At 45.0% G+C, this 15000-nt stretch overlaps 1 protein-coding gene across 28 annotated transcripts in view; it reads right to left on the bottom strand.

Moving 5' to 3' along the window:
- Positions 1–15000, bottom strand: part of dock3 (dedicator of cytokinesis 3) — a 398499-nt gene that overhangs the window by 67718 nt on the left and 315781 nt on the right. For all 28 annotated transcript variants that reach the window (XM_090242011.1, XM_090242016.1, XM_036984230.2 and 25 more), the window contains exon 14: positions 6023–6148. In XM_090242011.1, coding sequence (XP_090098137.1) covers positions 6023–6148 — 126 coding nt within the window. The remainder of the gene's footprint in view (positions 1–6022; positions 6149–15000) is intronic.

Below are 15000 nucleotides of genomic sequence, written 5' to 3'. Positions count from 1 at the left end.
TGTAGCTACGGTTACAAGATGCAGTTGTAGAAACGGTTACAAGATGCAGGTGTAGCTACGGTCACAAGATGTAGGTGTAGCTACGGTCACAAGATGCAGGTGTAGCTACGGTCACAAGACACAGGTGTAGCTACGGTCACAAGATGCAGGTGTAGAAACGGTCACAAGATGCAGGTGTAGAAACGGTCACAAGATGCAGGTGTAGCTACGGTCACAAGATGCAGGTGTAGCTACGGTTACAAGATGCAGGTGTAGCTACGGTTACAAGATGCAGGTGTAGCTACGGTCACAAGACGCAGGTGTAGCTACGGTCACAAGACACAGGTGTAGAAACGGTCACAAGACACAGGTGTAGAAACGGTCACAAGATGCAGGTGTAGCTACGGTCACAAGATGCAGGTGTAGCTACGGTTACAAGATGCAGGTGTAGCTACGGTCACAAGACGCAGGTGTAGCTACGGTCACAAGACACAGGTGTAGAAACGGTCACAAGATGCATGTGTAGCTACGGTCACAAGATGCAGGTGTAGAAACGGTCACAAGATGCAGGTGTAGCTACGGTTACAAGATGCAGGTGTAGAAACGGTCACAAGATGCAGGTGTAGAAACGGTCACAAGATGCAGGTGTAGCTACGGTCACAAGACGCAGGTGTAGCTACGGTCACAAGATGCAGGTGTAGCTACGGTCACAAGATGCAGGTGTAGAAACGGTCACAAGATGCAGGTGTAGAAACGGTCACAAGATGCAGGTGTAGAAACGGTCACAAGATGCAGGTGTAGAAACGGTCACAAGACACAGGTGTAGAAACGGTCACAAGATGCAGGTGTAGCTATGGTCACAAGATGCAGGTGTAGCTACGGTCACAAGATGCAGGTGTAGCTACGGTCACAAGATGCAGGTGTAGCTACGGTCACAAGATGCAGGTGTAGCTACGGTCACAAGATGCAGGTGTAGCTACGGTCACAAGATGCAGGTGTAGCTACGGTCACAAGATGCAGGTGTAGCTACGGTTACAAGATGCAGTTGTAGAAACGGTTACAAGATGCAGGTGTAGCTACGGTCACAAGATGCAGGTGTAGCTACGGTCACAAGACACAGGTGTAGAAACGGTCACAAGATGCAGGTGTAGCTACGGTCACAAGATGCAGGTGTAGCTACGGTCACAAGACGCAGGTGTAGAAACGGTCACAAGACACAGGTGTAGCTACGGTCACAAGATGCAGGTGTAGAAACGGTTACAAGATGCAGGTGTAGCTACGGTCACAAGACGCAGGTGTAGCTACGGTTACAAGATGCAGGTGTAGCTACGGTTACAAGATGCAGGTGTAGCTACGGTCACAAGACGCAGGTGTAGCTACGGTCACAAGACACAGGTGTAGAAACGGTCACAAGATGCAGGTGTAGCTACGGTCACAAGATGCAGGTGTAGCTATGGTTACAAGATGCAGGTGTAGCTACGGTCACAAGATGCAGGTGTAGAAACGGTTACAAGATGCAGGTGTAGCTACGGTCACAAGATGCAGGTGTAGAAACGGTTACAAGATGCAGGTGTAGAAACGGTTACAAGATGCAGGTGTAGCTACGGTCACAAGATGCAGGTGTAGCTACGGTTACAAGATGCAGGTGTAGCTACGGTCACAAGACGCAGGTGTAGCTACGGTCACAAGACACAGGTGTAGAAACGGTCACAAGATGCAGGTGTAGCTACGGTCACAAGATGCAGGTGTAGAAACGGTCACAAGATGCAGGTGTAGCTATGGTTACAAGATGCAGGTGTAGCTACGGTCACAAGATGCAGGTGTAGAAACGGTCACAAGATGCAGGTGTAGCTACGGTTACAAGATGCAGGTGTAGCTACGGTCACAAGACGCAGGTGTAGCTATGGTCACAAGACGCAGGTGTAGCTACGGTCACAAGACGCAGGCCTCCTAATTGTCCCTAGAATTTCTAAGCAAACAGCTGGAGGCAGGGCTTTCTCCTATAGAGCTCCATTTTTATGGAATGGTCTGCCTACCTATGTGAGAGACGCAGACTCAGTCTCAACTTTTAAGTCTTTATTGAAGACTCATCTCTTCAGTAGGTCCTATGATTGAGTGTAGTCTGGTTGAGTGTAGTCTGAGGGAGCATCTGATGGTCAGTCTGAGGGGAGGGAGCATCTGATGGTCAGTCTGAGGGGAGGGAGCATCTGATGGTCAGTCTGAGGGGAGGGAGCATCTGATGGTCAGTCTGAGGGGAGGGAGCATCTGATGGTCAGTCTGAGGGGAGGGAGCATCTGATGGTCAGTCTGAGGGGAGGGAGCATCGGTGAGGCTGCCTCTCTCCTTCCCTCCACTGGGAAATGGGGACTCAGTCTTTCAGCTGACGGCGAAACTCAAGTCACACTGCATTATTTCTGCCTCATGCACCAATTGTGCATGAGGCACAATTGGTGCTACTCCTAGAACCATGTTGTTACTCCTATAACCAGAGAAAGTGAAATATTCCTTGATGTAAAAAAAAAAAGAGACTCAAGCCACTAATAATAACAACACAAGTTTATTAGAACACTTTGCTGTCGTTATTCATTACAACTGCTGTGCTGGTTGTAGCGTGAGTGGAAGTAGGGAGGATGTGCATTTTATGGCTTATAATAGTGACAGCAGCTGTATTCGTTGTCTCTCTAGTCATTGGCTTTAAAGTTTTAAAAAATCACATGATCAACTTTGCTGTGAGTTCAAGGCTTATTTTTTTCTGTCTATGGTGCGAGCTATCTAAGCTTTCTGATTGGCCAGCAGTAGGCCTATAAGGTAACTTGATTTGTTCTTTGGCCTGCAGGGTAGGCGGAGTTCTAGCTTCAGACACCTGAAATGGTTCAAAATGGGAACGCTTTGCCTTTCCGGGCACTAGGACTGCTGTATCAAGTGCACCTATCACCAACAGAAAACAAATGAAGGAATGCAAGTCTTTATCATTGTTTTTTTTACAGAAATGTTTGGTGATCGATTAGGAACGCCTTGAAGATCAACCAGTTGACCGCGATCGACCGGTTGGTTGACCACAACTCTCCTTTGTAAACGAGACTGTGTCTCAATGACACTTTCCTAATCTCATATCTCATCATGTAAGTTTGGCGAGCGTTGTGATTGGAATGACGATAGACACAGAAACTGTTAAAGGAGACTATTCTTGACCAAGAATAGTCAAATTGAGCCATGCTAAATTTAACCATAGCCAGCTTGTGGCATGTAACATGATACAGGGCTCTCATTAACTTGTCTCCACTATAGCCGAGCACACAGGGCCCAAAACAAGCACCCAGAGAGTTGAACTGGTTAACTTGTCTCCACTATAGCCAAGCACACAGGGCCCAAAACAAGCACTCAGACAGTTGAACTGGTTAACTTGTCTCCACTATGGCCAAGCACACAGGGCCCAAAACAAGCACTCAGACAGTTGAACTGGTTAACTTGTCTCCACTATAGCCGAGCACACAGGGCCCAAAACAAGCACTCAGACAGTTGAACTGGTTAACTTGTCTCCACTATAACCTAGCAAACCGGTTATTTATTTTAACTAGGCAAGTCAAGAACAAATTCTTATTTTCAATGACAGCCTATGAACAGTGGGTTAACTGCTGTGTTCAGAGGCAGATTTTTACCTTGTCAGCTCGCTCAGGGATTTGAGCTTGCAACCTTTCTGTCACGCCCTGACCATAGAGAGCCTTTTTATTCTCTATTTTGGTTAGGTCGGGGTGTGACTAGGGTGGGTAATCTAGGTTGTTTTATTTCTATGTTGGTCTGGTATGGTTCCCAATCAGAGGCAGCGCTTTATCGTCGTCTCTGATTGGGGATCATATTTAGGCAGCCATTTCCCCACTGGTTTTTGTGGGATCTTGTTTATGTGTAGTTGCCTGTGAGCACTTCATAGCTTCACGTATCGTTGGCTTTTTATTGTTTTGTGCGTTTCACGTCAATAAATATGTGGAACCCTTTGAAGAGGGGGAAGAGGGGGAGGACCGCTGAGCTTTGGTCCGAATGTTCTTAGGACGGTCGTGACACTTTCGGTTACTAGTCCAACGCTCTAACCACTAGGCTACCAGGTTTAATTTTCATTTGATTTATTTCACCTTTATTTAACCGGGTAGGCAAGTTGAGAACAAGTTCTCATTTACAATTGTGACCTGGCCAAGATAAAGCAAAGCAGTTCGACACATACAACGTATGTAGAACCCTTTGAAGAGGGGGATGACCGCAGCTGCTTTCCAATCTTTGGGAATCTCAGATGACACGAAAGAGAGGTTGAACAGGCTAGTAATAGGGGTGGCAACAATTTCGGCAGAACATTTTAGAAAGAAAGGGTCCAGATTGTCTAGCCCGGCTGATCTGTAGGGGTCCAGATTTTGCAGCTCTTTCAGAACATCAGCTGACTGGTTAACACATCTCCACTATAGCCAGTCAGCTACATAAAGAATGGCACTGGTTTTTGTTCCCTCATTTGGGGCTAAGACCCTCAGAGGGAAATACACTATTTCATTATTTGGATTGAGACACCCGAAATATGTAGGATCTTAATTTGATGACCCCATTGCCGTTATTTGAGGTTTAAAAAGGCTTCTGAAGTTTGTAATTTTTACTTTGACATTTCATAATTGATTTTTGGTGGGAAAAGTACCCAATTGTCATACTTGAGTAAAAGTCAAGACACCTTAACAGAAAATTACTCAAGTAAAAGTAAAAGTCACCAAGTAAAAAATACTTGAGTAAAAGTCTAAAAGTATTTGGTTTTAAATATACTTGAGTGTCATAAGTAAATGTAATTGCCAAAAAAATACAAAATTAAAAGTAGAAAGTAGCGAAAGTAAATGTATAAATAATTTCAAATGACTTATATTAAGCAAACCAGACGGCGCAAATGTCTTGTTCTAATTAAATGTATTTACGGATAGCCAGAGGCACACCTCAGCACTCAGACAGCATTTACAAACAAAGCATTTGTGTTTAGTGAGTGCGGCAGATTAGCAGTAGGGATGACCAGGGATGTTCCCTACAAAAAGTTGTTATAATCCATATTTCCTGTTGCTGCAAGATTATTTTTCCTTCAGTAGCAAACTGTCTCAAATTAAGATCCTACATCTTTACGACACAGACCTGGGGCCAAATACTATTTGAGTTTTGGATTTAGCCTGGAGTGCCAGATGGACAGGGTTTGTAGTTTTCTGTTAAAAGAAACAATAAAATCACAGATAAATTATATGAAATGATTCCAAATACCATTTGAACCCAGGTCTGCCACTCGGACCCAGACTAATTGATTTATCGGCAATTCATTCCGACAAGGATTTGAAGTGATTAGCTTTGCATGTGAATTGAATGCAGTGGGACCCGAGTGTGATTATAAAGACGAGCTGGAGACTAGTCTATTCACAAACAAATTAACCTGGGCTGAGATGAGAATGGGGAAGGGATATGGAATAACGGAATGAGGGTTTAGAAGCTGAGTGGAATATTGATTGGTGTGGGGGGGGGGGGGGGGGGGGGGGGACATCAATCATTAAGTGGACTATAAGAATGTGGACCACAACAGTGCATACGGACAGACAGACAGACAGAAGTATGGACAGACAGAAAGAGGTGAGGGACTCTTGTCACTTTGTGTTGCTAGGCTTTAGAACCAGACTGCTGTCACAGCATTTCAGAAGGAAACAGGGCAAAGCAGAGCCAAGACAAGTCTACTGTACTGTGTAGCCTACATGGTCAAATGCACCAACCCATCCACATACATTCAAGCTTACTTCAGCCAGAAATACCAACAACTGCATTGAAACAATGGCTGCATCCCAATAATCTCTCCTTTCTCTTGAAGTGTACACTAGTTCACTTTACTGATTTGAAAGGAAATGACTGAGATAAGAAGACTCCCTCTAGCCCATGTCTCCACCAATCCAGTGCATTTAGATTTGTGGGAAGTAGTGAACACTTCAGGAGAAAGGAGCTATTATTGGGAGTTACCCAATATAACGTCAGTAGCACAGCCCAGTTCTCACCTGGCATGATGACATCGGGGAAGCCCAGCTTGCGTGTAATGGCCACGCCCCTATTGAAAATCATAGGGTTCTCTCTCCTGATTTGTTCCATCTCTCCTCTCAGCAGCTGGAGAGAGATGATCAGACCTGAGGAGGAGAAGACAGAGAGAGAGATTATCAGACCTGAGGAGGAGAAGACAGAGAGAGAGATTATCAGACCTGAGGAGGAGAAGACAGAGAGAGAGAGAGAGAGAGAGAGAGAGAGAGAGAGAGAGAGAGATTATCAGACTTGAGGAGGAGAAAAGAGAGACAGAGAGAGAGATTATCAGACTTGAGAAGACAGAGAGATATACAGTGGGGCAAAAAAGTATTTAGTCAGCCACCAATTGTGCATGTTCTCCCACTTAAAAAGATGAGAGAGGCCTGTAATTTTCATCATGGGTACACTTCAACTATGACAGACAAAATGAGAAGAAAAAAAAATCCAGAAAATCACATTGTAGGATTTTTAATGAATTTATTTGCAAATTATGGTGGAAAATAAGTATTTGGTCACCTACAAACAAGCAAGATTTCTGGCTCTCACAGACCTTTAAGAGGCTCCTCTGTCCTCCACTCGTTACCTGTATTAATGGCACCTGTTTGAACTTGTTATCAGTATAAAAGACACCTGTCCACAACCTCAAACAGTCACACTCCAAACTCCACTATGGACAAGACGGACTTTCCCTTAAGCTCCTCCCTCATAATCGGAAACATTCCCTTTTAAGTGAGATTGTTTTTTTGTAACCATTCCTCTCCCTTAATGAATGTTTTGTCTGAACTACTTTCATTTGGACACCAGAAACAAAATTGTAGACCTGCACCAGGCTGGGAAGACTGAATCTGCAATAGGTAAGCAGCTTGGTTTGAAGAAATCAACTGTGGGAGCAATTATTAGGAAATGGAAGACATACAAGACCACTGATAATCTCCCTCGATCTGGGGTATCTGGGCAAGATCTCACCCCGTGGGGTGAAAATTATCACAAGAACGGTGAGCAAAAATCCCAGAACCACACAGGGTGACCTAGTGAATGCCCTGCAGAGAGCTGGGACCAAAGTAACAAAGCCTACCATCAGTAACACACTACGCCGCCAGGGACTCAAATCCTGCAGTGCCAGACGTGTCCCCCTGCTTAAGCCAGTACATATCCAGGCCCGTCTGAAGTTTGCTAGACAGCATTTGGATGATCCAGAAGAAGATTGGGAGAATGTCATATGGTCAGATGAAACCAAACTATAAGTTTTTGGTAAAAACTCAACTCGTCGTGTTTGGAGGACAAAGAATGCTGAGTTGCATCCAAATGCTGAGTTGCATCACCGGCCTACTAGTCATCACCGGCCTACTAGCCATCACCGGCCTACTAGTCATCACCGGCCTACTAGTCATCACCGGCCTACTAGTCATCACCGGTCTACTAGTCATCACCGGCCTACTAGCCATCACCGGCCTACTAGTCATCACCGGCCTACTAGTCATCACCGGTCTACTAGTCATCACCGGCCTACTAGCCATCACCGGCCTACTAGTCATCACCGGCCTACTAGTCATCACCGGCCTACTAGTCATCACCGGCCTACTAGTCATCACCGGCCTACTAGCCATCACCGGCCTACTAGCCATCACCGGCCTACTAGCCATCACCGGCCTACTAGCCATCACCGGCCTACTAGTCATCACCGGCCTACTAGTCATCACCGGCCTACTAGTCATCACCGGCCTACTAGTCATCACCGGTCTACTAGCCATCACCGGCCTACTAGTCATCACCGGCCTACTAGTCATCACCGGCCTACTAGCCATCACCGGTCTACTAGTCATCACCGGTCTACTAGCCATCACCGGCCTACTAGTCATCACCGGTCTACTAGTCATCACCGGTCTACTAGCCATCACCGGTCTACTAGCCATCACCGGCCTACTAGCCATCCCCGGCCTACTAGCCATCACCGATCCATGTTTCCTTTTGCGTTTGTTTTGTCTTTGTCTTTCACACCTGGTTTTCATTTGCTTTAATTTCTGTGTGAATATTTAACCCTGTGTCCCGCTTAGGTTTGTGCAGGATTATTTTTCATGTTGCTCGTTGAGGTTTTCCTCAGTTCATTCACGTGTGTACAGTGTTGTAGGAAAAGTAAGGAGCCTTGTTTTTGGACTTGCCTATTAAAGACGCTACTTTGACATCTCTGCTCTCCTGCGCTTGACTTCCTTAGCCACCTCAGTACAAAGTCGCAACAGTACAGTACTTCAGTGAGGGGAAGAGGAGAGGAGGACCTTAGAAAGCATTTTTTTGTTGCAATTTTTTGGGCAGCAAATGGCCAGACATTAGAAGATGGTGCGAGCATGGATAAATAATGTAACTCAACCCTGCAGCGACTTCATCTACTATTGCAGACACTACGGCATTATGCTATCATCAAAACATCACCACCCATTGCCTCACCCACTGTCAGTGTGTGTGTGTGTGTGTGTGTGTGTGTGTGTGTGTGTGTGAGCGTGGACTTTTAACATAAAGAGAGCATTTTTTAAAATTCTGCCTGTCTTTTTCTCAACCATTTAAAAGCCTGAGGTATTGTAGCCGCAGTTGTTTGAAGTTTCATACATATTGAATGGCTCCCTGAGGATGCTAACAGCTAACCAACTCGGAGCTGAACAGCTGCTGAAACAGAAACTCCCACGGATGTACAGAGAAGAGGCGAGGAAGGTATTCTGCTTTTCTGTCTTTATGTTTTTCGGGTCTAAAATGGACAAAAGATTACGACAGAATAAATCAGTCTGCTTCTCATATTACCCTCAGCAGCTGTCTCAATCAGAAAGAAAAGTTTAGAAAGAAAAAAGTCAGACCTTCTCCAAGTATAATGTGACGTGGTGACTCTATGTTATGGGTAGATGGGTAGATGGGGACTCTATGTTATGGGTAGATGGGGACTACAGTGACTCTATGTTATGGGTAGATGGGGACTATAGTGACTCTAAGTTATGGGTAGATTGGGACTATAGTGACTCTATGTTATGGGTAGATGGGTAGATGAGGCTATATACGAGGAGTACCAGTACTGAGTCAATGTGCAGGGGTACCAGGTAGTAATGAGGCTATATACGAGGAGTACCAGTACTGAGTCAATGTGCAGGGGTACCAGGTAGTAATGAGGCTATATACGAGGAGTACCAGTACTGAGTCAATGTGCAGGGGTACCAGGTAGTAATGAGGCTATATACGAGGAGTACCAGTACTGAGTCAATGTACAGGGGTACCAGGTAGTAATGAGGCTATATACGAGGAGTACCGGTACTGAGTCAATGTGCAGGGGTACCAGGTAGTAATGAGGCTATATACGAGGAGTACCAGTACTGAGTCAATGTACAGGGGTACCTGGTAGTAATGAGGCTATATACGAGGAGTACCAGTACTGAGTCAATGTACAGTGGCACAAGGTATTTAAAGTAATTGAGATAGTACATGTTGGTAGGGGTAAAAGTGACAAGCCAATCGGGATATATAATAGACAGAGTAGCAGCAGCATATGTGAAAGCATGTCTATGTGTGAGTATGTGTTTGTGGCGTCAATATGCACATGTGTGTGTGTGTGTGTGTTTTGTGTGTGTGAGTGTACAGTGCATTCGGAAGGTACAGTGCCTTGCGAAAGTATTCGGCCCGCTTGAACTTTGCGACCTTTTGCCACATTTCAGGCTTCAAACATAAAGATATAAAACTGTATTTTTTTGTGAAGAATCAACAACAAGTGGGACACAATCATGAAGTGGAACGACATTTATTGGATATTTCAAACTTTTTTAACAAATCAAAAACTGAAAAATTGGGCGTACAAAATTATTCAGCCCCTTTACTTTCAGTGCAGCAAACTCTCTCCAGAAGTTCAGTGAGGATCTCTGAATTATCCAATGTTGACCTAAATGACTAATGATGATAAATACAATCCACCTGTGTGTAATCAAGTCTCCGTATAAATGCACCTGCACTGTGATAGTCTCAGAGGTCCGTTAAAAGCGCAGAGAGCATCATGAAGAACAAGGAACACACCAGGCAGGTCCGGATTTGGATACAAAAAGATTTCCCAAGCTTTAAACATCCCAAGGAGCACTGTGCAAGCGATAATATTGAAATGGAAGGAGTATCAGACCACTGCAAATCTACCAAGACCTGGCCGTCCCTCTAAACTTTCAGCTCATACAAGGAGAAGACTGATCAGAGATGCAGCCAAGAGGCCCATGATCACTCTGGATGAACTGCAGAGATCTACAGCTGAGGTGGGAGACTCTGTCCATAGGACAACAATCGGTCGTATATTGCACAAATCTGATCTTTATGGAAGCGTGGCAAGAAGAAAGCCATTTCTTAAAGATATCCATAAAAAGTGTAGTTTAAAGTTTGCCACAAGCCACCTGGGAGACACACCAAACATGTGGAAGAAGGTGCTCTGGTCAGATGAAACCAAAATTGAACTTTTTGGCAACAATGCAAAACGTTATGTTTGGCGTAAAAGCAACACAGCTGAACACACCATCCCCACTGTCAAACATGGTGGTGGCAGCATCATGGTTTGGGCCTGCTTTTCTTCAGCAGGGACAGGGAAGATGGTTAAAATTGATGGGAAGATGGATGGAGCCAAATACAGGACCATTCTGGAAGAAAACCTGATGGAGTCTGCAAAAGACCTGAGACTGGGACGGAGATTTGTCTTCCAACAAGACAATGATCCAAAACATAAAGCAAAATCTACAATGGAACGGTTCAAAAATAAACATATCCAGGTGTTAGAATGGCCAAGTCAAAGTCCAGACCTGAATCCAATCGAGAATCTGTGGAAAGAACTGAAAACTGCTGTTCACAAATGCTCTCCATCCAACCTCACTGAGCTCGAGCTGTTTTGCAAGGAGGAATGGGAAAAAATGTCAGTCTCTCGATGTGCAAAACTGATAGAGACATACCCCAAGCGACTTACAGCTGTAATCGCAGCAAAAGGTGGCGCTACAAAGTATTAACTTAAGGGGGCCGAATAATTTTGCACGCCCAATTTTTCAGTTTTTGATTTGTTAAAAAAGTTTGAAATATCCAATAAATGTCGTTCCACTTCATGATTGTGTCCCACTTGTTGTTGATTCGTCACAAAAAAATAAAGTTTTATATCTTTATGTTTGAAGCCTGAAATGTGGCAAAAGGTCGCAAAGTTCAAGGGGGCCGAATACTTTCGCAAGGCACTATATTTAGACCCCTTGACTTTTTACAATTTGTGTTACGTTACGAAGCCACTCCTCAGTAAAAAGGCACATGACAGCCCGCTTGGAGTTTGCCAAAAGGCACCTAAAGACTCTCAGACCATGAGAAACAAGATTCTCTGTTCTGATGATACCAAGATTGAACTCTTTGGCCTGAATGCCAAGGATCACGTCTGGAGGAAACTTGGCACCATCTCTACGGTGAAGCATGGTGGTGGCAGGATCATGCTGTGGGGATGTTTTTCAGTTGCAGGGACTGAGAGACTAGTCAGGATCGAGGGAAAGATGAAGGGAGCAAAGTACAGAGAGATCCACACAGCCAAGACAACGCAGGTGTCTGAATGTCCTTGAGTGGCCTAGCCAGAGGCCTGAATTGAACCCGATTGAACACCTCTGGAGAGACCTGAAAATAGCTGTGCAGAGACACTCCCCATCCAACCTTACAGAGCTTGAGAGGATCTGCAGATAAGAATGGCGGAAACTCCCCAAATACAGGTGTGCCAAGCTTGTAGCGTAATACCCAAGAAGACTCGAGGCTGTAATCACTGCCATAGGTGCTTCAACAAAGTACTAAGTAAAAGTGTCTGAATACTTATGTAATTTTCAATACATTTGCTTTGTCATTATTTGGTATTATGTCTTGGGGGTAGAAGCTGTTAAGGAGCCTTTTGGTCCTAGACTTAGTACTTCGGTACCACTTGCCGTGTGGTAGCAGAGAGAACAGTCTATGACTTGGGTGGCTGGAGTCTTTGATAACATTTTTAGAGCCTTCCTCTGACTCCGCCTCTGTAGCGCCTTGCGGTCGAATGCCTCAAACAGCAAGCCGATGTAGAAGCACAGTGGACAAACTCCCTAGAAAATACAAAAACCAAGGAAGAGCCGGACTATGATTGGCACCACACTGTTGGGCTCCTGGCACCACACTACCAGGTCTCCCTATAGGCTGTCTCATCGTTGTCAGTGATCAGGCCTACCACCGCTGTGTCAATGGTAAACTTGATGATGGTGTTGGTGTCGTGCAGTCATGGATGAACAATAGTCCCAGGGTCCTTAGCTTAGTGATGAGCTTCGTGGGCACTATGATGTTGAACGCTGAGCTGTAGTCAATGAACAGCATTCTCACGTAGGTGTTCCTTTTGTTCCTATTGCACCAGACACATCTCTATTGTGTGGTGCAATAGAGATTGTGTCATCTGTGGATGTGTTGGGGAATTGGAGTGGATGATGGTGTTGATGTGAGCCATGTCCAGCCATCAAAGCATTTCAGGGTTACAGATATGAGTTATACGGCTCGGTAGTCATTTAGACAGGTTACCTTGGTCTTCTTGGGCACAGGGACTATGGTGGTTTTCTTAAAACATGTTGGTATTACAGACACTTGCCAGTTGGTCAGTGGATGCTCTGAGTACACGTCCTGGTAATCTGTCTGGCCCTGCAGCCTTAACCTGAATATTAACCTGTTTAAAGGTCTACTCACATCGGCTATGGAGAGCGAGATTACACAGTCGTCCGGATCAGCTGGTGCTCTCACGCATGGTTCAGTGTTGCTTGCCTCGAAGCGAGGCATAGAAGGCATTTAGCTCATTTGGTAGGCTCTCATCACTGGGTAGTTCTCTGCTGGGTTTCCCTTAGTAATCTGTGATAGTTTGCCACATCCGACGAGCGTCAGAGTCGGAGTATTAGGATTCAATCTCAGTCTTATATTAACGTTTTGCTAGTTGGATGGTTTGTCAGAGGGCGTAGCTGGATTTCTTATATGCGTCCGGATTAGAGTCCTGCTCCTTAAAAGTGGCAGTCCCAGCCATTAGCTCAGTGCGGATGTTGCCCGTAATCCATGGCTTCTGGTTGGGATATGTATGTACGGTTAATGTGGGGAAGACAACGTCGATGCACATGAAGCTGGTGACTGATGTGTTAAACTCCCCAATGCCATTGGATGAATCCCGGGACATATTCCAGTCTGTGGTAGTGAAACAGTCCTGTCGCTTAGCATCCACTTCATCGGACCACTTCTGCATTGAGCACGTCACTGGTACTTCCTGTTTGAGTTTTTGCTTGCAAGCTGGAATCAGGAGGATATAGTTCTGGTCAGATGTGCCAAATGGAGGGAGAGCTTTGTACGCATCGCTGTGTGTGGAGTAAAGGTGAGTTTTTATCCCTCTAGTTGCACAGGTGACATGCTGGTAGAAATGAGGTTAAACTGATTTCAGTGTTCCTGTATTAAAATCACCGGCCACTAGGAGCGCTGCCTCTGAATGAAGCATTTTCTTGTTTGGCTATGACCCTTTACAGCTCGTTGAGTGCGGTCTTAGTGCCAGCATCGGTGTGTGGTGGGTAAATAGACAGCTACGAAAACTACAGATGAAAAGTCTCTTGGTAAATAGTATGGTCAGCAGTTTATCATGAGGAATTCTAACTCAGGCGAGCAGAACCTAGAGACTTCCTGAATAGCACAGATTTTTACTTTCCATGTCCTTGTTCAGCCATGACTCAGAGAAGTATAGTATATTACAGCTATTGATGTCCCGTTGATAGGATAGTCTCAAATTAAGCTTGTCCAGTTTATTCTCCAGCGATTGCACACTAGCCAATAGAACTATGCGGATGACACACAGCTGTACATTTCAATGAAACATGGTGAAGCCCCAAAATCGCCCTTGCTAGAAGCCTGTGTTTCAGACATAAGGAAATGGATGGCTGCAAACTTTCTACTTTTAAACTTGGACAAAACAGAGATGCTTGTTCTAGGTCCCAAGAAACAAAGATATCTTCTGTTGAATCTGACAATTAATCTTAATGGTTGTACAGTCGTCTCAAATAAAACTGTGAAGGACCTCGACGTTACACTGGACCCTGATCTCTCTTTTGACAAAAATATCAAGACTGTTTCAAGGACAGCTTTTTTCCATCTACGTAACATTGCAAAAATCAGAAACTTTCTGTTAAAAAATTATGCAGAAAAATTAATACATGCTTTTGTTACTTCTAGGTTAGACTACTGCAATGCTCTACTTTCCGGCTACCCGGATAAAGCACTAAATAAACTTCAGTTAGTGCTAAATATGGCTGCTAGAATCCTGACTAAAACCAAAAAATGTGATCATATTACTCCAGTGCTAGCCTCCCTACACTGGCTTCCTGTCAAGGCAAGGGCTGATTTCAAGGTTTTACTGCTAACCTACAAAGCATGACATGGGCTTACTCCTACCTTTCTCTCTGATTTGGTCCTGCCGTACATACCTACACGTACGCTACGGTCACAAGACGCACACCTCCTAATTGTCCCTAGAATTTCTAAGCAAACAGCTGGAGGCTGGGCTTTCTCCTATAGAGCTCCATTTTTATGGAATGGTCTGCCTACCAATGTCAGAGACGCACTCGGTCTCAACCTTTAAGTCTTTACTGAAGACTCATCTCTTCAGTGGGTCATATGATTGAGTGTAGTCTGGCCCAGGAGTGTGAAGGTGAACGGAAAGGCACTGGAGCAACGAACCGCCCTTGCTGTCTCTGCCTGGACGGTTCCCTTCTTTCCACTGGGATTCTCTGCCTCTAACCCTATTACAGGGGCTGAGTCACTGGCACTAGGAGGGGTGCGTCACTTGAGTGGGTTGAGTCACTGATGTGATCTTCCTGTCTGGGTTGGCGCCCCCCCTTGGGTTGTGCCGTGGCGGAGATCTTTGTGGGCTATACTCGGACTTGTCTCAGGATGGTAAGTTGGTGGT

This window comes from Oncorhynchus mykiss, chromosome 7, assembly GCF_057628025.1.
Source record: "Oncorhynchus mykiss isolate SJ-2025 chromosome 7, ASM5762802v1, whole genome shotgun sequence".
NCBI classification, from domain to species: domain Eukaryota; kingdom Metazoa; phylum Chordata; class Actinopteri; order Salmoniformes; family Salmonidae; genus Oncorhynchus; species Oncorhynchus mykiss.
The sequence above is the reverse complement of the archived record's forward strand: the minus strand, read 5'-3'. Positions and strand labels throughout refer to the sequence as shown.